The sequence below is a fragment of the Sphaeramia orbicularis genome, chromosome 15, assembly GCF_902148855.1.
Source record: "Sphaeramia orbicularis chromosome 15, fSphaOr1.1, whole genome shotgun sequence".
Classification (NCBI taxonomy): Eukaryota; Metazoa; Chordata; class Actinopteri; order Kurtiformes; family Apogonidae; genus Sphaeramia; species Sphaeramia orbicularis.
This window is the reverse complement of record NC_043971.1, coordinates 31,831,182-31,858,979: the sequence shown is the minus strand read 5'-3', so window position 1 is coordinate 31,858,979 and position 27,798 is coordinate 31,831,182. Positions and strand designations below refer to the sequence as shown.

Genomic DNA, 27,798 nt, shown 5'->3' with positions numbered 1-27,798 from the left:
CCGGGAGCGCAGTCAGATGGAGACTCCGGAAAGTCTCGCATTTCCGCGACCAAATCCGATCACCGCCTGCCAACATGCACATCGTTTGCGCTGAGGATCCACTCTCAGTACTTCATTTCAGTCCCGGTTTACACAGACACCTCTCTCTGAGATTGATGATCACCACCACGCGTCACGAGTGGATAAGAGGAGAAACGCCTGGACTGAATCAGATCAAGTGAGTAGGTTTGCTTTAAATATTTACAATAAGAAAAAAAGAAATGATTTACGGGCTATTTCTGACATGATCTAAATAGTTTGGCGTGTCATTTTAAAAGTTAATATTAATAAACACAATTTTTGCGTTTGTTGTTAAAAAAAAAAGTTGACTTCTTATTAATTTCTTGCAGTACTATTATCCAACTTGCAGTATTATGTATTTTGGCAACGTTTAGTGTTGCATCTCTGAGCTATTATAGATTCACTATCCACTAATGCGCCAATAGGTCGTAGAGAGCACAACAAAGCACAAGTTCCAAGTTATTTAGATGCGTATTTATAAAATTGAGACTTCACAGTGAGGCTCAGGCTGCTTCCTCCAGCATTGAACAGCTGCAGAATATCTCAGTGTCATTCCTCTTGGGGGTAAAACACTCTAGGTCTTACCAGAGGCTGAACCACAAACAAATCAGACACAGAACTGTTATGAGCAAAAGATCAACTGCTGCAAACATTTGTAAACATGTGTCCCCTGTGTTTTACGCTTATCTTGTTGATTATTATTCTGTTTTTTTTACAAATTGGATCGTTTTCTAGCCGCATTTCTATTCTAATTTTATTTTCCCAAAACAAGCCATGAAGTGATTTTTCGTGTCTTTTGCAGATATCTCACTTACAGTCTGTGGTTGTGTGAGATGTTCGTCTGTTTGACCTTTCCTCTGCCTCTTCTATAGGGGTTCAGGAGCTTATAGTGAGGGGCAGAGGTCCTGACAGATAGGTGCGTGACCTTTGGACAAACCTCACACTCTGAGCAGCTTCGAAACCACCCAACCTGTGAATGACTGTATTTTATTGTAAACTGGAAGGACTAGACGGCAGCTGTAAGTTGCAGCAGGTCTCCATGCCCCATAACTCTGCAAACAGCCATGCCAGACCCTGCCCTACCTTCTGTCTGGTCTGCTGGGCAGGAAAGGTTTTAGGTTGCCCCCCGAGTTAGTGGAACAAATGTGTGGAGCTGCTGACATGTAAAAGCCATGTTTCTTTTGGCAAGATGCAGTGTTTCGAAGATTTAGGTAATGCTAAAAGTATGAGAGGGGAGAGAAAAAAAAGGGGGAAAACGAGTGTTATGCCATATCAGATTGTTTAGACTGGACTCTGGGGGTCCACCACAAATGGAAGAAAAGGATTCTGTTAGCGAGAGCATTAGGAATGTGGGAGGACAGAATGATACTGAACTGTTTTGGCAACGGCTGTGTGTTTCTATTTCAAGAGTTGGTAGTTTGTAACTAGAGATGACAACAAGCCTCAATAATGCACGACTGGTTCTGCATTATCTCCAACATGAAAGCTGTTGTTTAAAGGCTGAGCGTCAAAATTGTATCCTCACCTGTCACTGTCTGCTCTTCTGCTCACTCATATGGGTATTTCTCTGACGGATGATGCTTTTTTCCTCAGATTTAATTTTCTTCCATTTGTTTCTACCTGCAGTCTGAGGATAATGTATATTTGCATCTGTAAGCAACTGTGCACAAAGCTCAAATTTTCCTTTATTTTAAATTGTTTGATGGATGAGAAAAAAGATGGAATAATGCAGTTTGATAGAACTCAAAAGTCCAGACTGTAAGATTTACAAGGACTAAGAAGAATCCAATCACAGAAATGGAATATAATATTCAAATAATATTCAGTTATGTTTTCAATAGTGTATATTCGTCTGAAAACATGACCTGCTGTGTTTTTGTGACCCTTAGAATGAGCTGTTTATGCCGATGGACGGAGCGGGGTGCCTTTCTTAGAGTCTAGTATGTCAGAACAGACTTCCTGTTCACATTTTTCCCTATAATACTGGGTGGCATTCAGTGTTGAGTAGTTATGTTTGAGTGTGGACCATATTTAATATCCACAAAACAAAAACTGGCTCTAATGATGGAGTTAAAGGAGTGATATTTTGCTATTTTATATGAAATTATGCATTTTAAAACATTTCCCTGTGGTCTACATAAACTGTACAGGGTGGGGAAGCAAAATTTACAATATTTTGAGGCAGGGATTGAAAGACAGTGTATGACCAATTAGTTTATTGAAAGTCATGAGAATTTATTTGCCACAAGAAAATTGACATAATAGAAAATGTTTTTATTCTATGTGTCCTCCTTCTTTCTCAATAACTGCCTTCACACGCTTCCTGAAACTTGCGCAAGTGTTCCTCAAATATTCGGGTGACGACTTCTCCCATTCTTCCTTAATAGTATCTTCCAGACTTTCTCGTAATAGTTTTGCTCATAGTCATTCTCTTCTTTCCATTATAAACAGTCTTTATGGACACTCCAACTATTTTTGAAATCTCCTTTGGTGTGACGAGTGCATTCAGCAAATCACACACTCTTTGACGTTTGCTTTCCTGATTACTCATATGGGCAAAAGTTTCTGAAAAGGTATGGATAATAGTGTTAGGTATGATTATGACATCAATATATGTTTGGTTTCAAAACAATTGACGTAGTGCCTGCTGAGAAAAAACAACTAAATGTTCATTGTAAATTTTGCTTCCCCACCCTGTAAATGCTATGCTTGGGTCTGAATTCTTCATTAATTCAACTCCACAGGTCCATCTTTAACCCTATTTCTGAGTAATGACACCAGAAAGGCCATTTTGAGCACTGGTCCTTTAAATGCAAATGAGCCACACATGCTCCACCCCCTCCAGGTTGCTGACCATGCTTTCTGTCCCATTCAGCCACTTGTGTTTGTTAATACAACCAACAACTGAACATTTTAGGTAATCGGCTCGAAGTTTGTTTATGTTTATGTTTATGCATTTGGCAGACGCTTTTTTCCAAAGCGACTTACAGGGGAAAACCAATTAAATCACTCAATCAATCAAATTTTATTTATATAGCGCCAGATCACAACAAAAAAGTTATCTCATGACACTTTATATATAGAGTTGGTCAAAACCAGACTCTAAGCCAATTTACAGAAATCCAACAGAATCCTCCAGGAGCAAACACTTGGGACTGGTGACAGTGGCGAGGAAAAACTTACCTTTAACAGCAGAAACCTGGAGCAGACCCAGACTCCTGGAGGATGGTTTGGCCATATTTTCAGTTTTACTACAACTGCTGCTGCTGACAAACAATTATGGTATACTCAGAGAAAAGTTCCTCGAAAGTCTTGACCTTATATGTGCAAATGTCGTGACGTAACTAGTTATAAACATAAAAATTTAAGCAGGAATTAAAACGAGTTGTAGAAATCCACTCGATTTTTGCCAGAATGAATACAAAGATAGCTTTGCAGCACCTGGAGAGTTCAAATTCAAACTTTTGGAACTATTAGGATACACAAATACACAAATAAATGAACCAAAGACTAATAAAAGTGGGTTTAGCAAAACATGACCCCTTTAAGTGTTTTAAGGACAAATTTGCAGCTATAGCTAGATGTCACTAAAGTTTACATACTGAAGCTTCAGGTTGCACTTCTTTCAACCATTTCTAGTTTACCAAATTTGAGCACTTCACTTAACCCATAAAGACCCAGTGCTACTTTTGTGGCAGTTCCCATATGATATTTTTCCTCTAAATTTAGCTCTTCAGAAGTGATTTATAACCATTTATTGTAATATTACCCTTAGTTTTTTCCACTGTTTTGGTAACAATCATGTATTTTCCTGTATTTAATTCAGTGATCATGTAGATGTTCATAAAAGCTCAGATTAAAGTTGAGGGTTATTCTATCAGAAACAGAGAAAACTGAAGAAAAAGTGTCTTTTTCAGCAAATTTATCAATAACTGAACATAAACCAAGTGTCTCCATCCACTGTCATTGATCGAAGTCGATGGGTTTTACAGGTGAATCAATGTTGTAGAAGATGATGGTGTTTCCATGGTAACTAACTACGGAGTCTTTGAACATCCAAATGGGTCATATCTGATGACCATGAAAATATGACAAACTGCATTTTACACCAGTTATTTACATATATAAGATTAATGGATCAACAGGTTTTAAACATTTTAGATCAGTAGATACTTGTAGTTGCTGGTGGATGTTTGGGTCTTTATGGGCTGACCACTAATTTATGTTTTATTTTTATGTTACACTATATTATATTTCTGCACAACTGCTTAAAATCAGTGGAAAATGTTGATTAAATGCATAAAAAAACACTGAGGTTGATACTTGTGCTCTTTCTGATTCACCAGCCAAGGAAAACCTAATGTATAAAAGGGTATTATAATTTAGGACCAGGCACTGCTCCAAGTGAAACACAGCCATGAATAACTCATTATACCATTATGTTCATGATGTATTTTACTGTAAGTTAAGTTTGATAGCAAAGGATTTAAACAGAAACTTAAACCCTTAAAAAAGTAGAAACTTCTGCACTTAGATTTTCATTGTAAGTGTGAGAACATTTGTATTTGTTGATGTAAAACCATCCAACCAGTACTCTGCTGTGTGTTCAAGTTAGTGCTTGTCATGTTGTGTGCCTTCACATTGTTTTAACAGTAGTAAGTCATGATCACACACAATCAAAAGCAGAAGCGGCTGAACAGCACTGACAGGTTCTGTATTCAGGCGTTTTTCATCAATATAATACTCAGTTACTCATCGGATTGAAACTCAAGATGATTCATTTTTCATGTACGATGAGTATATCAGACAAAAAATGAAACTGCACCTGACCTTTTGCCACGTATTGATTGAGTTAATCAACACAGAGAATGTGATCGGGTTGAGGAAGACTATTGCTCAGATTTTAAGGAGCTGTTTCACAATGATTCATTAAATTGACAACGTGATATCATGACTTATGTAAATATACACGCCACTTTTAATTGGTGTGTTATCTGTATGCATTATAAGCTTTCCACATGTATGTTCATGCTGTTATTATCCCCCTGTCCAAACTGAATTGATGCATCAAATACAGTGCACTGAGGGTTAGGGTTACGTGAACTGGTGTAAACTGACACAAATTCGAATGGCATTAAACAACACGTGAAAGGTCAAAAATGCGTACATAGGGCTGGGCAGTATGAAAAAAAAATCATTTCACAATCATTTTTTTTCATATCAGACAATATCGATATAAATCAAATCACTATTTTTGTCAAGCTCCGTTACTCATAAGTTAGTTGTGGAGACATCAGAAGGTTATTTTGGATTTAAATAGGATTTATTTTCTGTCAGAGGTTGAACATGACAGATGTGCTGAAGAACATTATACAACGGTTTCAGATAAATAAAACAGGTACATATATTTAAAACTAAACTAAAAATCTGACCAGCAGGCAAAAGCTTTCAAGTTTTAAAAGAGAACACAAACAAAACAGACCATCTTCACCAAACAATGCACAGGGAATACAGGGTGGGGAAGCAAAATTTACAATATTTTGAGGCCGGGAGTGAAAGACAGTGTATGACCAATTAGTTTATTGAAAGTCATGAGAATTTATTTGCCACAAGAAAATTTACATAATAGAAAATGTTTTTATTCTATGTGTCCTCCTTCTTTCTCAATAACTGCCTTCACACGCTTCCTGAAACTTGCGTAAGTGTTCCTCAAATATTCGGGTGACAACTTCTCCCATTCTTCTTTAATAGTATCTTCCAGACTTTCTCGTAATAGTTTTGCTCATAGTCATTCTCCTCTTTACATTATAAACAGTCTTTATGGACACTCCAACTATTTTTGAAATCTCCTTTGGTGTGACGAGTGCATTCAGCAAATCACACACTCTTTGACGTTTGCTTTCCTGATTACTCATATGGGCAAAAGTTTCTGAAAAGGTATGGATAATAGTGTTAGGTATGATTATGACATCAATATATGTTTGGTTTCAAAACAATTGACGTAGTGCCTGCTGAGAAAAAACAACTAAATGTTCATTGTAAATTTTGCTTCCCCACCCTGTATATGTGGGGGTGCGTTCTTTAACTACCGTAATTGCCATAACTGATGTAAACTGAAAGTGAAACTTAACATGCTTTGAATGCCACACCCTACTTTTCAGTAACCCGGTCACCTGACTTCTTGGTCAGTTTTTCTCCTGAGGGTACACTCATTACCTCCCGCTGCAGCCCAAACATTAGCGTGTGTGCTGTGGCTGCTCTTACGCCTGTGCTGTGGGCATCAACCTAACTTGATGTGGCTCTAGCGCACAGGTGTCAAACATGCGGCCTGGGGGCCAAAACTGGCCCACCAAAGGGTCCTATTCGGGCAGTGGGATGAATGTGTGAAATGCAAAAATTATACTGAATATATTAACAAGTTTGCATGTTCTCCCCGTGTCTGCGTGGGTTCTCTCGGGGTACTCCGGCTTCCTCCCACCATCCAAAGACATGCACCAATAGGTTAATTGGTTAATCTAAATTGCCCATAGGTGTGAATGTGAGAGTGATTGTTTGTCTCTATATGTTCAGCCCTGCGATGAACTGGCGACTTGTCCAGGGTGTACCCCGCCTTCGCCCCTATGTAGCAGGGATAGGCTCCAAGCAACCCCCGTGACCCTGGTGAGGATAAAGCGAGTTCAGAAAATGAATGAATGAATATTAACAATCAAGGATGTAAAATCATTTTAAGGTCAATTCAAGCCAAAGTGGGTAAGACCAGTAAAATACTATCAGAATAACCTATAAATAATGAAAAACACAAATTTTCCTCTTTGTTTTAGTGTAAAAAAAAAAAGTCAAATACACAAAAATGTTTACATTTAGACTAGCCCTTTTACAAAAAATGTGAACAACCAGAAATGTCTTAAGAGAAGTATGTGGAATTTTAATAATATTCTACCTGTTATTAAATGTTTTGTGTGTTTGTAGATCCACTGTGATCTGTAAGTTATAATGTACACGTGTAAATGATAAACTGAGGCAGAATATTGTTAAAATTGCACTTATTTTTCTTTAGAATTTTCAGGTTGTTCATATTTGTTCATGTTATGTTCGAGTACAGTTCGTAAATGCAAACATTTTCATTACAGAATTTGACTTTTTTTTTTTTTTTTACTCAAAAACAGAGAATACTTTGGAGTTGACATTATTTATAAGTTTTTATCCTATTATTTATATTATTTTACTGGTCCGGCCCACTTCAGATCATATTAGGCTGTATGTGGCCCCTGAGCTAAAATTAGTTTGACACCCCTGCTGTAGCGTGATTGGTTCAGTGCTACTGTTCTCACATCTGTCAAAACATGGACAAATGAATTCTATCGAAATTGTATCGAGTACGTCTCATATTTCTATTGAGGAAAAGTCATTTTGTGATATATGTCGTTATCGTTTTATCGTCCAGCCCTAGGTTAGGGTTATGAGAATTGGAAATCTTGGTGTAAATTGACATGTGATCAAATGGCGTTGAATAACACGCGAAAGGTCAAAAATGCGTACGTATAGCACGCCAAATGCCATAAGAACTGGTGTGACATAAAATGCCATTTCATGAGATCAGTCTCAAATTGAAGCAATTTTGAAGTAATGAAATGCATCTGGGAGGGGATGCAAACCCTACAGAAAGGGAAAAAACACCCATCTCTTCTAATGGACAGAACAGTTCTTCACAGGCCATTTCATCCTAACTCTGTTCCATTTAGTTTCCCCAGGAGGCCATTGTGGTGACCCAGCGTGCAGCATTCAAAGGCCTGAAATGAATAAACCTTAATGGGAGGTGACCAATTTTAATGACACAGACAAGTCAAAATGCTGTAAAAAGGTCTCTACTCTACTTTGTGTCTCATGCAGGGTGATCATGCTGTTTTATTGTCATTTTGTTGAGACTATATCAATAAAACCAACATATCAAGGCTAAATTACGCAGGCTTATTAGCAGTAAAAGCCTTTTCAGTCGAAATCCATGTAAAATCTCTGTTATTTAATGACATCGTTTTGTGGTCATTTACTCATATGATCTTGACAGGACACAGCCGTAGCATTTACTTTCTCCAGAAAAAAATGAATATTAAACTAAGCTTCTTTGTTTTTCATTTCTCCTTTGCTTGGGAATTGTTTTGTTTTTTGTTGTTGCTACTGTTACTAAGCAAAAGACATTGGCAGCTATTTTATTTCATTTTGTTTGGTGATATGACTAAGGGGGCAGACATAATAAGCTTAGGTTTCAGCCTATTCCTTTTCAGACTCATTTTTAAACAGTGTATCCTGCACAAATGTGTAATATTTGAAATGTCTGAATAAACACAATTAAACTGAAGTTGAACTGAAACTAAAGAAAAGAGAGATTATATTGTTCCCAATAAGCAAATGATTCTTGGGATTCTGTAAGGCACAGGTGTCAAACATGTGGCCCAGGTGCCAAATCTGGCCCGCCAAAGGTTCCATTCAGGCCCGAGGGATGAAAGTGCAAAAATGAACCTGAACAGTCCAGGTTGTCCAAATCATTTTGGTTCAGGTTCCACATACAAACCAATGTGATCTACAGTAAAAATAACAACAAAATAACCCATAAATAATGACAACTATTAATTTTTTTTGTGAAAAATTATGTAAAAAAAATTAAGTGAAAAAAATAACATTACACTGTGAAAATATTTACATATACAAAACTAGTCTTTCACAATAGAATGCAAATAAATACTTAAATAAAAACAAAGATGGACAACTCGAAATGTGCAATTTGAACAATATTCTGCCTGTTACTAAATGTTTTGTGCATTTATAGATCCACTGTGATCTGTAGTTGTGTTAATAATAAGAGATAGAATATTGTTGAAATTGTTAGATTTTAGTTACAAACTCCAAAATTTTAACAATATTGTGCCTGTTACCAAATGTTTATGTAACACTGTGTGTAATGTACATGTATAAATAATAAGTAGAGGCATAATATTGTTAAAATTGCACTAATTTTTCAAATGAAATTTCTGTTTTTTCAGGTTTTTCACATCTTTTTTGTAAAATGTAAATATTGTCTTAATTTAATTGTTTTGTTTTTTTTTGTACCAAAACAAAAAGAAAAACTTGGATTTGTCATTATTTATAGGTTTTTAAGTCATTATTTTACTGGTCTGGCCCACTTGAGATCAAATTGGGCTAAATATGGCCCCTGAACCAAAATGAGTTTGACACCCCTGCTGTAAGGTGTTGGCATTGCTAAAAATGTTTCCTGAGGGCTATTCTTTTGCCAGAGGATGAAGCTTAATCTGACACTAACCCCCTTTACATCAAACTTCAATAAATCAATACACTTTACATCTGACTGCAGGTTTTTGTCCCATTAGAATATTGCAGCAACATAATCCTTTTCCTGAAACATTCCCATGTGAATTAATGCTACTATTTATCGCATATAAAACCCAATATTAAGACCCAGGTTGTAACAGTTTGAGTTTATCCTCTAGGCAACTTGAGCTCACCCAAGCTGAACTTAAATCCACCTCACGCCTTCAGATCTGCCAACGTCTTTCTCCTGCTCCTCATTTACACAGTAGGACAAACAGTTCAGATTTGCTCTGCTTGTTATTAATGTCACTGGTTTTTGAAGCACCGCTAAAGCAAACAACCTGTTGCTATAAGAAAAACATACGCATGCAAATATAAACTTGCAGACAGTTGAGCCGAGAGCCACATCTGCGCTCCAGATGTCACGGTGGACCACGGCGACCTGTCGGATGAAGACAGACACCACTGTTCAAGTGTTTACTACTTTTTGTGCTTCTTAAAGTATGTGTTTATTTGTTGGAAGGACAATGCATTTAAGACATAGTAGTTCTAAAGTAAACAAATATACTGCAATGTCCTGCACAAAGACTAATGGCTATTGATACTTTTCAATGCTATTATTGTCTTTTACATAAACAGTTACAACAGCCTGTTTATTTAATAGATTTATAATCAGATTACTGTGGAGACGGCAGTCTTTCTTTAGTGAAGGAGGAAATTAACCTTGTCATCTTTCCCCTCAGTGAAAAATGAAAAAGGAAAGGGTGAACAAATCCAGCCCGATGAGACGGATGAAACATACTTCCTGAGATATTTGTGTTCATAAGGAGCTGTTAGATTTCTTGCCAAGATTAAATCCATAATCTCACAGTGAAAGAAGACAGACAAAAAGAAAAAAAAAAGCACCTCCCATCAGGGAATAAACTTTGTTTCCTGTCCTTCAAATTACTTTGACTTTTGATTTCTTTTTCATCCACACAGAAAAAAAAATTCTACAGCGGTATGTGGTATCCCATCCATCACTGTTTGACTTTCCCATCAACAGGGACACTGTTTTATTTCCTTTTGTGGCATTAGTTTCTCTTGCGTCTCCCATTTTCCAGCTTTGGGATTCAGCCAGATTCTTTTCACAGACCGTTCTCTGTGAGGCCAAGATGTGTTTATATAGTTATAAACATGAAGACATGACTGAAACATGTTTCAGAACCAAGGTGAGGCTCAGTCCTGCTGCTCTGTTGATCTTATTTGTGGTCATTTCAGTGGATCTTCTCTAGATGGTTTGTTGAAGCTGTTTCATGCAGTGTTGTTAATATGTGTTAGACAATGAGGGACGTTTTCATCTGCAAAGAGCCCACTGTTTTTTTAGAGGGACTCGACAGGGATGCAGATTGTGCTGTGTGCACTTTAGTAAGCATAGCTGTTGTTGCAGAGCAGGCTAATTGGCGCTGCTTTATCATGAGGGGATAAATAAGAGGGTGCAAGACAAAGAGAACTGTGTAATGAGCCTGCATTGGTATGTGTAAGAGCACTGTGTGTACATAAAGGTGTATGGGAAGTCTCTAGTACTTATATACAGTACTTATACAGCTCAAGTTGCATCCAATTTAACAGCCTGAGGAGGTTCAGTGAATAAATCAAGCAGATCTATAAAAGCCTATTTTGAGTCTTAAAACCCACAGTAAAGGCAATTTACCATTAAACATATTGTCATTTTTGTCTTTTCTATCCTCGAAGGGAATACTAAGTGTAGACATAGCCGTCACATGACTCTGCAGTTCCCCTCAGCTTTACATAGATTTACAGCGACTGTTATTTTTATTAAAACAGGTTCTTTGACACTAAGTCGCCCACAACTCATCCTCCACGACCAAACATCCTATAAAGTAATGCAATGACTTTTAGTTCACTGTTTAAATCCTGTTTTGCTTCGACAGTGTGGGAGCCATTTAACTCATGTCTTCATATTAATAGCAATAAAATGTGAGAAATAGCAGCTCTTCCATGCTTAGACACGACGGGTCAATAAAATTACATAGTTCTTTTTTCATTTACTCATTTACTTACTCATTCAGTCTAAGATGTTTCACACACGTTTATAGCTATTTGAACATCTGTTCAGGGGGTTTTCTTCTACAAAACTGACATTTTGACCCAAAGATGATGCAAAAGAAAAACTCTAAATGGAAAGAGTTGCTGTTCAAGCAGGATATTTGTGGTCTTATGTTGTAGAAGTCTGGATGTTGAACTTTAACACTCGAGCTGTGCACAAGCTGTCGGGCGTCTGCTGCATGTGAATGAAGCATATCAAAGAAGTAAAGAAGAATTCACTGGGAATAAGTATCCAATAAAGTATCAGGCGCAGAAGGAAATGAAGTCAGTGGCTGCTGAAGTGTTCATGTGGTCTAAGATTTGGTCTAACCTCGTGATCTTTCTGAACAAGACCAACATCCTCAGAAAAAGGACAGGTCTTTAAAAACCACTATAGAGCTGAGAGGAAGTCAGATAAGTATGTGAATGGATATAAACTGGTTTATGTCAGGCATAAAAGCAGATTATGCCCCGGCCTCCTACAGGGATCCTTCATAATCTTCACACTTCCACTTTAGCTAAATCTGTGTCGAAGGTTTTAAATCTCTGACTTTTTTGCAGAAAGAACAATATAGGAGAAGGTTAACCCTGTAAAGCCTGAACCATTAAATCATTGACAGAAAATTCCAGTTCTTTGAAACTGGTGCCTTTAATGGTCCTCCTGAGCAACCAAACAATTTTTTTTCAAATATCAGTTTCCATGTATGAGTTTCAATTTTGTATCATATTTAATACATCGGGACTCAATGCTCAAATATTATTTTTTTAAACAAACAGAAACATAATATAACTCAAACATCTCTAACAAATTGGTAATTCCTTTTCAAAATTGGCAAAGTTCTTCCTCCTTCCTCATTAATGACAGTCTTGTAGTGTCACTGGAAAGGCCTCTGGTGAACGAATTTCACCCCCCTGGTGGATTATCTGTGTATTGCATGTATCTAATTGTATACATCAGGTTTTTCAAGAAAAAAAAATTATCACACTGATCATGTAGAGGGCTTCAAATCTCATGTATCAAATATGATATGTTTGGCGTTATAGGGTTAATTGACAAATCCATGTAAACTGTGTATTTGGTAAATGAATATTTTCAGGAGTTGTAGAGAGTTTCCCTCTTTACTCATCTGAGTCGACTGTCAAGGACAAAGAGGATATTTTTTGATCCTTTTATGTTATGATAACTTCGTAAGTTTTGGAAGTATGAATCATCTCTCCATGAGTCGCTGGATGAAAGTACATCATTTCTCCCACTTCAGAGACAGCAGCCTGGAGTCAACAAGATTTAAGATAATCTGACAAATTCAGTGTAAACAACTGAAAACGCTATCAACAACATGAGTAATATCCCATTCAAGCTTTGATACCAGATCAGTCTTGGCATTTAACAAAAACATCTAATGCAGTGATGAATGTTGGTTTTTAGTTTTTGAATCGGCTGGATTCTGACGGTGGCGTTTCACCTCAGTGAATCCCACCCGCTGTTTGCTTCCCACTACAGATCGATTAGTAAACTGAAGAGGTCTGCAGGCCATCTTCTGGAGATTTTCTCACACTGTTTTTTCTCATCTCTGTTTATTCCCTTCTACACTCTGTGCTTAACCCTTGACTCATTCTATCCTGTTTACTCTTTTCCACATTTCCAACCCTCTCACTTGTGTCACACCGTCATTAAAATTAGAAACAGAACACATATCAATGACGGATGTACTGATGTAAGAAGACGTGGATGAAATTACATTAGAAGACATAATTAGCAGGTGGTTTGCATATCACTGAGAAATAAAAATAAAAGAGGTGAGCTGGCACCGTTTGCAAAAAATCAGACCAGTAAGTAAGCAAAATAAGTAAAGAGTATTTCTGGAGAAGCCTATGACCTAAAGAATCTACTGGACTAAAATGTGTAATAACTTCTGAAACACTAATCCTATTAATATATATATAAATTATTCAGGTAAAATGCAGTTTCTTGACTTTTTCATGGTATTAAAAATGACCCATTTAGACGTTCAGAGGCTCCATAGTGAACTCAGAAACCCATCATTTTCTGTCGCATTGACTCTAATAAAACCCATGTTCTTTGATAAATGACAGTGGTTGTAAACACTTGTTTTTATCTTTTGTTAATGAAAAATTTTGCTGAAAAAGTCACCTTTTCTTCAGTTTTCTCTGTTTTGATGTAATACCCTTTGAAAATACTCTGAACTTTTATGAACATCTATAGAATCAGTAAATTAAATATAATAAAAAAAGAACCTGATTTCCACTGAAAATGCAAAATGTAGAACATAATATTGTATTAATTGACAATAGTTTAATTAATAAAGGTTAAAGGTCAAGAAATATTAATTTGGAACTCGCCACAAAAATAGTTAAGAGTTAAGTTGACTGATGTGTGCAAATAATAGAGTAATAAATGAAAAACCTAAAAGGCATATTGACAAACAAGTAATAAACAGAATCATGGACATGATAATAGATTAAAAAATAGTGAATAAAAATGTTTCATTTTAACCCATAAAGACTCAAACATCCACTGTCGACCAAAACCGTCTGCTGATGCAAAATATTTAATACCTCCACTAATCCTATCAATACATGTAAATAACTGGTGTAAAAGGCAGTTTGTCATGTTTTCATGGTCATCAGATATGACCCATTTGGACGTTCAGAGGCTCTGTAGTTACTGTGGAAACACCGTCATCTTCTACAACATTGACTCACCAGTAAAACCCATGGAGTTTAATCAATGACAGTGGATGGAGACGCTTGGTTTATGTTCAGTTAATGATAGATTTGCTGAAAAAGTTACTTTTACTTCAGATTTCTCTGTTTCTGATATAATAACCTTTGAATTTATTCAAAGCTTTTATGAACATCTATATGATCAGTGAATAAATATAGAAAAATACCAGATTTTTACTGAAGAAACACAAAATAAAGACAATGATATTACAATAAATGGTGATAAATCACTTAAGAAAAGGCAAATATAGAGAAAAATACATTTGCGAAAAGTCACAAAAGTATCACTGGGTCTTTATGGGTTAATAGAAGATGGAATGAGCTGATCCAATGTCTAAAGGCAGCTGATATCATGTTCAAGGAGCAGCAACTGCAAATAGCTGTAGATGTAAATACTACAGATGTACAGCACTTAGAGATGCGTGTTGTCACATGGGGAACCTGAAATCCGGCAGAGGGATCAACAATAACCCTTTGCCCAATCAGAGCATCTGCCTACACAATCACAGAGACAGTGCAGTGCATTCCTGAAGGCTCAGAGATTCTCCGTTATGAAATCTGCAACAGTGTGAGTGTTTTCTCAGAGAGTCTTCGGGCCCTATGTGCACACATTCAACTCTGAACTGCTGGGAAGAGCTTTGCCTTAGGAACTAAGTTGTAATTTATAGCTTTGTTGCAACATTTTGAAGCCAGAATCAGGCTGAAAGCTGGAAGGATTACACATCTAGAGGTCATTCTGGTAGTTGGCATCTATCCATTTTCTATTGGAAGAGTTATGTTCATTATCTTTCCATCCCTATAACTGATGATAATATAAAACCGTTACCAGGGAGTTTTAAGTTGGTATGGTGCCTCCTTTTCCCACACAACATGACATACCACACTGCAAAAAATTAAAATCTTACCAAGTGTATTTTTCTCATCTCTAGGCAAAATATCTCATCAAACTTAAAATAAGACAGAATCACCTAAAGAGGAACTTTTCAGTGAGATATAAATAACTTATTTTTAGACTATAGATCTTGAAAATCTCATTTCAAGAAATCTTACCAAGATAAATTTCACTTGTTAGATTGACAGATTCTTTTGCTTAATTCAAGACTTTTTTTTTTTTTTTGCTTAATTCAAGATTTTTTTTTTTTTTCACTTTTTGACTTGTTCCATTGGCAGATTTTTTTTGCTTGAATTAAGCAAAAAAATCTGTCAATGGTACAAGTGAAATTTATCTTGGTAAGATTTCTTGAGATAAGATTTTCGAGATATATAGTCTAAAAATTAGTTCTTTATATCTCACTGAAAAGTTACTCTTTAAGTAATTAAGTCTTTTTGTAAGTGTGATGAGATATTTTGACTAGAAATGAGAAAAATACACTTGGTAAGATTTTGATTTTTTTGCAGTGCACCTCAAAAATGTCCTTCCAGTGTTAGCTCCTAAATATGGGTGGCCTGGTGCTTATCTTTTTCTCATTATTTTTTAAGATCATTTAGTGTTGCAGTTATGCTAATGCTATCATGAGACTCCAAACAGCCACGTAAGCCAAAGAAAGCCTTCTCACTGTACTGCTTTACACCCTTTATTATGAATACATTGAGTCTGGCTGAAATTTAAGTGACCTGGGTTGTGCAGTGAGGAAAACTAAAATGAGCCCTCTTGAAGTGGTGCCCGAGGAATTGTTTTACAACCACTGAATACTTAAGTTCCTAGATTTTCTGTACAAATAATTACTTTCTTATTATTCATGCAGCAGGAAAAGAAAACAGCATGCTCACTCTTGTGGAGCTGCGTGTCCACCTGTATCAATACTTAACTTAATTTGGCACATAAGCTCTTGATCTTGAAATATTTTCAGGTTAATCGAAAAAAGTTCTCAGCGGGGCTTTAGCTCAGAGAGAATAACTGTGTGGTTTTAGTTTTGAATTACAGTCTAACTATTATTCTGACCTTGAAAGTCTCCGCTTAGAGCTTGTCTTTGCATGTGCTATACAGCTCCTGTCTTAAAGTGAGGGCTCTCAGGCCAGAAGACCACACATTGCAGCTTACCTCAGACATTTTAGAGGTGACTCTTACTATACTTTAAACTTCACATATGTACCTACTAATGCCTCACAGGGGGATTAAAGCACCCTCAAATGCCCTGATATTAAAAATGTACCACCCTTTTTTTAGGAAATGACCAAAATACCTCAGTGGAAATGACTGTTCCTCCCTTAGTGAAGCAGAAGTCGTTTAAAATAGGCAAGATATGTTTTAACAACTGTTTCTGCTTTACAGAGATCCTGCAATCAACTCAGGACTACGTGAGAAATGAAGACAAATGATCATGTAAGGATTTCAAGTGACAATGGATGGACACTTTTTCAGAACGATCCTCTAATCCATGCTGTTTGTTGCGAAAAATCTTCACTTTGACGCTTGTTTCTCTTGCCACTATGTCACTACCAGACTGCAAATACAGAAGCAATATCCAAACAGACAACACTCACAGTCTCCACAGCTTACCCATGGATGGGAGCTATGAGAAGAGATCCATCATGACATTATTTGACTTCAAGAACCTAAACTTGCCTGAAAATCTAGAGGTCAAGTGGGTTCACTTGTTTTCACAAACCAACCTGCGAGGTATCTCAAGAGTCAGAGTAGTTAGTTTCCTGCTCTGTTTGACTCTCACGTTCCTCATCGTGGTGTCCTATAGCCTAACGTGGGACAGAAAAGGACTTTTGTTAACGCCCTCACCCTATCAGCTCAGACCTGTGGTCAGTCCAACAATAACAACAACAACCACCGCTGACGTTTCCTCTGAGAAGAATTTATTAGACATGAAACTACTGGTGAAGACCATCAGCTCAAAACTGGAATACCCACCCAGGAAGGTACCTGATGAGGAGGACGTTATCCGAACTGACCCCAATGTAAGTTAACAGGAAAATGTTTTGTTTTGTTTTTTTCTTTTGCCATGGCTGGATACTACATTTTGCAACCATAAAATTAAAGGCATCATATGTAGATTTTTGCACTGATCTTATATTTCATTTTTCACTTGGTTGTTGTGTTTGTACCTTTTGCTGCTGTTAAGAGTAAAATTTCCCCATGGTAGGATAAATAAAGTCTTATTTTATCTTATCTTATCTTATCTTATCTTATCTTATGTACTTAAGTTACAGTAAATCAAGCACTCAAACTCAAACTCATAATTTTGTTAAGTGCCCCAGCCTGTTTTATTCAATGGTGTATTACCACTTTTGTGGGAAAACACTACTATTTAATGACCCTACCCAGGGATATTTCCTTAGAATAAAAGGTAACACTTTATATTAAGTACACACTATGAAGCATTAGTTAAACATTAACAAATACTGAATTCATCATTTATAAAGCATATTTCTGACATGAATACTCATTAATATATGGTTTATAAGGACAGTTATAAAGGTTTTACTCATATTAATAAGCTTATCTACAATGTCTTTATAAATTATGGATTCAGCATTTAAAAATTTTGTATTGCATCACTTACAAACCAGTTATGATGTGCATTTATGCTTGAAAATACACTATTCAGACATGTACTAATGGTCAGTGAATATGTTAGTGGGTATTTTATATGAACTCACACATTTCTTTTCCAATAGATGTCCTATAAACAGTTATTAATACAGGAATTTGTTATTTCAGGTAGTTAAAAGCACTTACCACTCATTAATTAAGTATATGGTGTGAGCTCATCTAAAGTGTGCACTATCTATGCCATACAAAGCATTTACAAATGAGATTTAAAGGTTGGCAATGCCTAAAGACTCACAAAAGTCTGAGTTATTCTAACAAAGGAAAGACAAAGCACATGCGATTATCAAACAAACTGCATGATTGAATGATGAATGATTGTGATTATGAATGATTAGTAAAACAGTTATAACTGTGCTTATAAACCATATACTAATGAGTATTCATGTCAGAAATATGCTTTATAAATAATGAATTCAGTATTTATTAATGCTTAACTAATGCTTCATAGTGTGTACTTATTATAAAGTGTTACCGAATAAAATGGGAACATAAATTGGCCGACATTGCAGCCTCACAGTAAGAAGGTCTTGGCCTGTCATGGATATTTTGTGTGGAGTTTGCATGTTCTGCTTGTGTGTGTTTTGGTTCTTTCCAGGTACTTCAGCTTCTTCCCACTGTCCAAATACATGCACCTTTATAGGTTAATTTGATCAGTCTAAACCTTCAGTCTAAAGTCTGTATCCCACCTTTGGAGTTGGTATCTGGGATAGGCTCCAACACCACCGTGACCTTCTCAAGGAGGGTTCAAGGCATAATCGATTCAGAAAATGAATGAATGAATAAGAATAAAAAACACTAAATATTAACATTACTAAGTTGTTTAGGCTAGATGGTGGTGGTGAAAACAGCGACTTCTATGCTAACATGGCACTTTATTATGCCTTTTATTTTTGTGTTGGTTGAGAGGCCCCTTATGGCAGGGGTGTCAAACTCATTTTAGTTCAGGGGCCACATTCACCCCAATATGATCTCAAGTGGGCTGGACCAGTAAAATAATACCAGTGAAAAAAGAAAAATTACATTATGATAATGTTTATATCTTCATCATTTCCTTAAAAATCTGAATAACTTGAACAACTTGAAATGTCTTAAGGAAAACAAGTGCAGTTTTCACAATATTCTGCATCAGTTTATCACTTTATCCTTTAAACATGTGCATCACAACTTACATTGCAATTACAAATACACAAAACATTTAATAACAGGTATAATATTGTTAAAATTGCATTTACTTTTCTCAAGACATTTCAGGTTGTTCATATTTCTTCAGGTTATACACATTTTTTGTAAAAGGATAGTTTGTTAATATAAACATTTTCATGTAATTTTATTTTATTTTACACTAAAACAAAGATAAAATCTGCAGTTGTCATTATTTATAGGTTATTATGACAGTATTTTTTTGGTCTGACTCAACTGAGATCTTATTGGTTCATATGTATATGTATGGAACCTGAAATTAAATGATTTTTACACTATTGATTGTTAATTTCTTCAGTGTAATTTTTGCATTTCACAAATTCATCCTATGGGCCAGATTGGACCCTTTGGCGGGCCAGATTTGGCCCCCAGGCCGCATGTTTGACAACTGTGCTTTATGGCAAAAATTAAATCCTGTGTTTTTTATGAAATTTAATCTCATCTAATTTTAATAACTATTTAAGGTAATTTCTTAGAATTATAGAGCTCATCTGTGATCTCAATCTCAATTTACTATGTCTGCAATTTGTAAATTATAAATTCCTGTGCAAATGACACTTTATTTTCCTTCTTGAGAAACAGCAATGTGTTTTTACCCTCAGTAGGGGACAAGAGTTTAAGACCTTTACTTAAAAAACAAAGCAAAACACTGTTCACTGCAAAGAACATTCCATAAAAAACATTAAAAACCCCCTGCTGCATTATGCTTTTTCCAATCAAAACAATTACATCATGAAAAAAAGACAAAGCATCTACTTTCCAGGTCTCAGGAGTACATGCTAACTCAGACGTCTTGTAATAATTTTAGTCCTGTGCAACTCAAAGCCTGTGTGATTTGGCAGGATTTGCAACACTGTTTGTTTTTGCTTCGTATTTATTCAACCTATTTCCTTGTGGAGGACCACAGAGAATCATCACACCCAGTGACAATAAGTCTTGAAAGTAATTTGGGTTGAAATTCAGAAGGCTGTGAATTTCACTGAAAGAGCAAACTAGAATCCTTCGGAAAAGCAACATCTCAAAAGACGATGAGATGGATGACAGCGTATGATAGCGAAGATGTTTCTGTCTTTCAACAGTCTTCTGTAAGTTGAGATCAAGACCAGAGACTGATGTCCTTAAATCTGAGTTGTGGCTTCATTCAACAAAGGTGCACAAAGGGCTGTAGAAAAAAAAAAAAAAAATCACGACTATAACGTAAACAAATTACAATCTGGGTTGTTTTTCACTTGTCTGTAATGATGCCATGTTTACAGAAGCAACAGTATGATGTCAAAACACTGCTGCAGTCCACCAAGTGTTGCATAGTGTCTGCATAATTGCTCAATATTTTCATTGACAAAGGTAAATGATAGCTTACAGGGAAAAGGTCGTCATGCGACTTAGAACACAAATAGACAGCATCAGCCGAGTGGTAAACAACAATTTTGCAGAAGCTCTTAATGATCAGTGTTTGTGGAAAATACCAGAACTAGTCTTGCACTTCCTTTCTAAGAGTCTGCTGATGTTTTTACTGTTGCCTGTCATCACTGCACTGTAAAAAAAAAGTCCTGTTGTTTTAACGGAAAAAAACTGGCAGCTGTGGTTTCCAGAACAGTACTGTAAAAAACACATCCAACTGTAAACATATTTGTGGAGTAACATGTAGATTTAACATTTTAAACATGAAGATGTAAATGGTAAATGGACTGCACTTATTTAGCACATTTTCTCCACCTTCATGGTGTCCAAAGCACTTTCCAAAGCCACCAGGTCCAACTGGGAACAGTTTAAGGTTCAGTGTCTTCCATGGACACTTTGACATATGGACAGTCAGAGCCAGGATTCAAACCACCAACCCTTTGGTTATTGGAAGAGCCGCTCTACCAACTCTTCCAACCCATTAATTTACAAATTTAAAATGTTACATTGTTCAATGTTTACTTTTTTTTTTTAATAACTTTTTTATATATGTATAAAAAAGCAAATATGCCGATATTTCAACATTATGGTCTTGCAATTTAAACGGCACCACATTGTATTTCAATTTACAGTTTTATTTTCTAAAAACAATAGAAATACATAATTTCTACAATCAAATCTGGTTTTGTTCACATACTCTTCCTGTAAAAACTACAGGTATATTTGATTCAATCGTTGACAAAAAAAAATCTTTTCAAATAAACAACTTTGTATTGTATTGTCACTTACAGTTTTTTATGTTGCAATTTTACAACTTTTTGGTGTTAATTCTACAGTCATTTTTTACAGTGTGCTTCCTCATCACATTGCATTATTTTTGTTCATGACCATCTGGAAGCATGAAGTATAAAAAGTTAACTACATAAAATGACAGAATAAGGACAAATAGTGATGAATTAGACCTAATTCATAACAACACTTACTTCCTGTATTGGCTAATTTTGGTTGTGTTCTCCTCCACAGTTGTTTTCTGTAATTCCTCACCAGTTCCTACCTGGGATTAAAAGCCCCTGCTGGTATCAGGACGTCTCCAGTAGACTCAGCACTGACCCATACCGGGGAAACCTCTTCACTCTGCGCTCAGACAACTTCAAGAATGTGTGTGATTACCTAAGGACCAATTTCCACCAGCACTTATATCACAGAGATGGGAAACAGTATCGATTGCGTTGCCTGCCTTACTTCTACATCATCGGCCAACCAAAATGTGGCACCACAGACTTATTTCACAGGCTGCTGCTGCATCCTGAGGTCAAGTTCAACACGATGAAGGAGCCACACTGGTGGACCAGGAAACGGTTTGGTAAGTTATGAAGACATTTTGCATTTATTTTCAATGCCTCAGGTACTTCTGTAGCATTAAAGGGGTCATATTTTTGCTAAACCCACGTTTATTAGTCTTTGGTGCATTTATTTGTGTATTTGGACCCTAATAGTTCAAAAAGTTTGAATTTGAACCCTCCAGGTGCTGCAAAGCTATCTTTAGATTCATTTTGGCAAAAATCGAGTGGATTTCTACAACCTGTTTTAATTCCTATGTCTAAAACTAGTTACATTACGACATTTGCACGTATAAGGTCAAGATTTCCGACAAACATTTCTCCAAGTACGACATTGTTGTTTGTCAGCAGCAGTGGTTGTAGTCCATACTGGAAATATGTCCAAACTTCGGGCTGATTACCTAAAATGTTCAGTTGTTGGTTGAACAGGACAGAGCAGCACAGCCAACAACCTGGAGGGGGTGGGGCATGAAGTGGCTCATTTCCATTTAAAGGGCCAGCGCTTAAAATGACCTTTCTGGTGTCATTACTCAGAAATAGGGTTGAAGATGGACCTGTGGAGTTGAATTAATGAAGAATTCAGACCCAAGCATAGCATTTACAGTTTATGTAGACCACAGGGAAATGTTTTAAAATGCATAATTCATTTAAAAAAAGCAAAAAATGACTCAGGATACAAGATAGAATATTCTTTAATGTTGGAAGTTGAAGACATGGGTCAGGTGACATAGTTCAGTAGCAGAAACCTTGGTGAATACGTAGAAGACCATGGTTCAGGTCAGGTTTCATGGTGTATTTATTTGTGAGTTCTCTCTCTTTTTCTTTTTTATCGTTGCCCTTTTACTGAATTTTTACTCTATAGCCCTGACCAAGTTGTTCTCATGGCTGAACCTAACCAAACCGAACCATAGCCACTGCATTGTTTAGACATCTGTTTATCTTGTGTTTCAAAAAATTGTTTTTAACGTTATCCTGTATGTCAAAATGTGATGCACTGAGGAAATGTCAGTATGTTACAACAAAATAAAGAGTAAAGCAACACTGTTAAGGTGTAAATTTAGTGATTTGGACCAAGGTTATTATCGTTATTGAAAACTAATGAAATGACGAAAACTAGAATTGTAAAAACATTTTCATTAACTGAAATAAATAAAAACTATTAAAAGAAAAAAACGATAACTAACTGAAACTGTATTGTGTGTTTACAAAACTAACTAAAATGTATAAAAATTATGGATAAAATTCCCTTCGTTTTCATCTTTGTCAATGTTGGATTGATATGAAATCGATTTATTTCCCTCAAGCAATTTTAGCTGCTGGCACCATTTGATATTTAACGGTCCATCACTTCTCGTCACTTGTGGTTTAGAGTCATCTTCTCATCCCCACTCTACCTGGAAACATGGAGACTAAAGTTGGGAGAAAGCAGCAGAGTCCTGTATGGAATTTATGTGAATTCGACAGCGAAGAAGATAAAAGATATAAAAAACTAAAACTAAACTAACACTAAGCATTTAGAAAATAACAAAAACTAATAAAAACTAGCAAACCTGCTCTAAAAACGAATTAAAACTGATTGAATTTGAGAAAAAAAAGCCAAAACTAAATAAAAACAAACTATAATGAAAAATCCGAAACCATTATAATCTTGATTTGGACTTTGATGAACAGGGCTGGATGAAGACTTTAGTGTCACAGTTGAAATTGAGGGTCATGTGACTCACAGAAAAACACAAGACAAGTTCTGCACGCACACACAGTTTCACTGTCTTGTTGTAAATAGTACCAGAAACAGCTTTGTCTTTTCACTACGCATGTCTTTGTGCAGTCACAACAGGAACCATTAGATGTAAAGAAAGGCTTTAAAATGTGAAAAACCCAAAGGAGAGAGTAATTTTTGTCCCATAAACGTCTGTATCCTGGGATTAATTCTAAAACTTCTGTAATGCTTTACATTAATCTATAGAGAATTACTCCATAACTAAGAAAGTAAGAATGTGGGTGTTCCTTTGTGGTGCAGGTTATATTCGTTTCAAAGATGGCTTCCAGAAAAGTTTCCCTGTGGAAGACTACCTGGATCTGTTTGACTTGGCAGCCCACAAAATCCAAGAAGGAATCAGTGGAAACTCATCTGGACACCACCGCGGCACATTACAGGTCATAACAGGTGAGCTACCATATGAGAGTGTGTTTACAAAAGTGATTTGGTATTGGTAGTGATCATTCTGTGTCTTGAAGGACAAATCTGTTTCCTTTAAAGTCTTTGTCTTGGAACGGCCAAAGAATTCACACCAGACCACAGGTTAAATGAAGCGATTCTTTTGTTTCTTCTCCATTGTTTTTTTGTCCTCGGTCTTTTTCGGTGTGTTTTCACTACCCTGACCTCAGGTGCACTGATGTGTCAATCTGGATAGCTGGAGGGAAACACTGCTCACATTATGCATATTCCCTGTGTTCAAACAGAGGCAGCCCAGTTTCATTGTGTCAGTGTTCATACAATCACATGCACCCCTGGGTTCTATTAAAACCACTTCTGTTCATGCTTACTTAGGATGTGTATACGTGATAAATGATGGTAACCCAGGCTTTATACTGTCATGGGAAAGTCAGTACAATAGTTAATATTTAATACCGACTTGGAAAGGTAATGCGTTGATAATTCTAAAGCATCATAGGAACCTTTTCATTACATACTCTGTTAAAAAAAAGATAAATATTACCTTTAGCCTGATTTTTTTTCTTTAAATTTGACACTTTAAACCTGAATTTCTACAAACTCCTTGCATCATATTGAAATGAGCTGCTGTTACTAAGACAGTCCTCCATCTGACAGGTGAAGCCAGTGCATCCACTATGTGGGATAACCAAGCCTGGAGCTATCTCCATGACGACAAAGAGGAGACGGATCCCCCGTTTCTGACTCAGGACTTTATTCACAAAGTCCAGCCCGATGCCAAAATCATCATCATGCTTCGAGATCCGGTTGAAAGGTAAATCTAGGAAGAATAATGTACATGTCTCAGTACTGAAATAGTTCCTAAGAGTGTAGTTACTATGTTCTATAGGTTTATATGTTGGTCTGGAGTTCATTATTGTTGCAGTGATAGAAGATGTATTCTGATTATCTTCTAAAGTAAAAGTATTAATAATGTATGTGGCATATTCTCCACTACAAGTGAAGTTCTGCATTCAAAGTATTAACAAACAGTGGACATGAAATATGAAGTAAAAGATGAAGTCAAAGTAGTAATTGTGCAATAAAATGGTCATGTTAGTGTTTTACTATTGTATCTGATGCTTTTGGATTCATATTACTGCTGCATTCACATGTATTTACTTAATGTCAGATGATGTCCCAACACTTTTCAACAAATTCAACATGCTTTTTCAAGAGTTTATTTAGTTTGCAAAAGAGTAAAGGGCCACTTAATCCTTCAGTTTACAAATGATCAAAATAAATACATTTTTAAGATACATGTTTATCCCTGGACATAAACCAGATCAGATATTGTCATCTGCAAATTATGTAGTACCAGTAACTAAAGCTGTCTGACAATTGTAGTGGAGTAAAAGGAACATTATTTACTTCAATGCAACAGTGTAAAGTTACATAAAATGGAAATATTAACCTTTAAAGACCCACAGCTATTTTTTGTCACAAATTCTAAAATGAGTTTTTTGTCTTTCCCAAGTGATTTATCACCATTTGCTATAATATTGTCTACTACATTTTGGATTTTTTAGTGAACATCATGAATTGTTCTACATTTGATTTACAGGTCATGTAGATGTTCATAAAAGCTTGGAGTTAATTCAACAAAACAGAGACAGCTGATGAAAAAGAGACTTTTTCGAGTAAAATATATCATTAAATAAACATAAAACAAGCATCTCCATCCACTGTTATTTATCAGACTCCATGGGTTTTACTGGTGAATGAATGTTGTAGAAGATGATGGTGTTTCCACATTCACTACAGAGCCTCTGAATGTCCAAATGGGTCATATCTGATGACCATGAAAGATGACAAACTACAATTTACCTCAGTTATTTACATGTATTAATAGGATTAGTGGATCAGCAGTTATTAAACATCTTAGATCAGTGGATGCTTTTGGGTTTTAGTCTTTATGGACTAAAGTAAAGCATCAGATTTGTCACCAAGTATAATTATTAAATAAGTGCATTTGTTCTGACTGTATTTTTGCAAACACACAACGAATGTGTCAACACAGTGTAATGTCCTGCCCTAATTTCAGTCATGTTTCTGCATTTCTGTGCTCCTAGACTATACTCTGACTACCTGTATTTTAAGATGGCCAACAAATCTGCAGAGGACTTCCATCAGAAGGTCATTGAGTCTGTGCAGCTGTTTAAGTCCTGCCTCTCTGCCAGGTCTCTCCGTTCCTGTGTCTACAACACCAGCCTGTCCAACTCCATGCCGGTCAGCATAGATCATGTTTCCCTTCTAATGCCTGAATATCAGTTTCCTGACATGATTGTAACCTTTGTAACCAGCAATACAGAGTATAATTTACTTAAAACACCCAGTTGATACATGCCCTTTGTGTGGTTGTAAAGGGTGTTAATGAATCCAACTGTATGGTAATGGAATCTCTCTGTTTACATTAGTCTATAATGGGGTAAATATAAGCCTAACATTGTGGTGCTCTGTGGTGAATCACAGCACTAATGCATTAGTATTAGTGAGTAGGGTTGCACTTTGGCGCCCTCTTGAGGCAATTCACATTCTGTGCAGCTACAAAATAAGGAATCTGTTAATCTTATAGATGTTTTATGCTATAAGACACATATAACTATAACTAATGTTTATTTTCTATTTGGTATTTTAGGTTCGACTAAACCTGGGGATGTACATTGTCTTCTTATTGGACTGGTTGACAGTTTTCCAAAGGGATCAGATCTTAGCTCTCCGATTGGAGGACTACGCAGCCAACCTTACAGTCACAATCCAGAGGGTTTTTGATTTTCTAAGTGTGGGTAAGTGTCCTCAGAGTGAAAGTCACTTCTTGCCTTAAAATAGGAAATGGTATTTTACAGCTCAGTTTTGTACACCTTTTAAGTCAGAGCTACGCCCACATGTTTGTTGGTGCATATCTATTGTGATCCTGCAGGTCCAGTGTCAAAGCAGGTTGAGGCAGCCCTGACCAAACGGCCCATGTCTAACACCCGACGAGTCGCAGACAGGAGCCTGGGTCCCATGCTTCCAGCAACCAGAGACCTGCTCAGGGAATTTCACCAGCCCTTCAACCGCAAACTGGCCAGTGTATTGAACAACAAGGCCTTTCTCTGGAGAAACGCCTGAAAAGACATAAACATTAAAACTCAAATGAGGGTGAATGAACTATGAGTAGCCAAAAGCTACTGTGGATAAAAATGATGTTGCGGCTTGATTGTAAATAGTTTAATGAAGCTTCAAATGAGTTTTGAGGTTTTGGAGATATTTATTTGCTCATAAAGGACATAAATATGAGTTATCATTATTCACACATTTAAAGAATTTGGGTTTGAAGATGCTTTATAATTGTTTCTGCTGCTGAATTGCTGAATTAAAAAAATGCCAAAATGCACTGTTAAAGTGAGTACAGATTTGATTCCTGGACACCTGTGTATTATGTCTTAATGTTATTTTCTTGAAATAATACATAGTTGTAACACTTCTATCCTTACATTTTCTTCAGTGTCAATGTCCATTGTAGCTGAATCTAAAATATTATGACTAATAAGATTCATTGTTAGAGAGGGAAAAACTTCTGAAGAATAAAAATAAGAGTTAATAATGTTTGAAGTGACTGAATAGTTGCATCGGTTTTGAGCAGAAAGTGGATTTGAGACAACTAGATGTCATGGTCAAAGTAAAAGTCAAACAGATAATAACCACCAGAGGGCAGCTGAACCACAGACTGGAACTCAAACAATGGAGTACCCACAATGCTTTTTAAGTTTGTTGCATAGCAACACTTACAATCAGGATACAATGCAAGTTTAAATGTGGCATCATATGTTTAGATGTCTCTCTGTTACCAAAACATATGGCAGACCATATATTTTAAG

General features: G+C 36.3%; 1 protein-coding gene across 2 annotated transcripts; it reads left to right on the top strand.

The window, feature by feature from the left end:
* Positions 1-24: 24 nt before the first annotated feature.
* LOC115433699 (carbohydrate sulfotransferase 15-like) lies at positions 25-27,346 on the top strand. Of its 2 annotated transcripts, none has more exons than XM_030155157.1 (8): positions 25-217; positions 16,490-17,127; positions 21,407-21,746; positions 23,744-23,890; positions 24,557-24,713; positions 26,011-26,167; positions 26,577-26,724; positions 26,859-27,346. In XM_030155157.1, exons 2-8 carry the CDS (start codon positions 16,564-16,566, stop codon positions 27,047-27,049), a joined length of 1,704 nt encoding a protein of 567 aa, XP_030011017.1. In that variant the 5' UTR covers positions 25-217; positions 16,490-16,563; the 3' UTR covers positions 27,050-27,346. The 2 variants fall into 2 exon arrangements, with proteins under 2 accessions (XP_030011017.1, XP_030011018.1); XM_030155158.1 differs by having other exon boundaries at positions 25-221; positions 16,492-17,127.
* Positions 27,347-27,798: the final 452 nt, after the last annotated feature.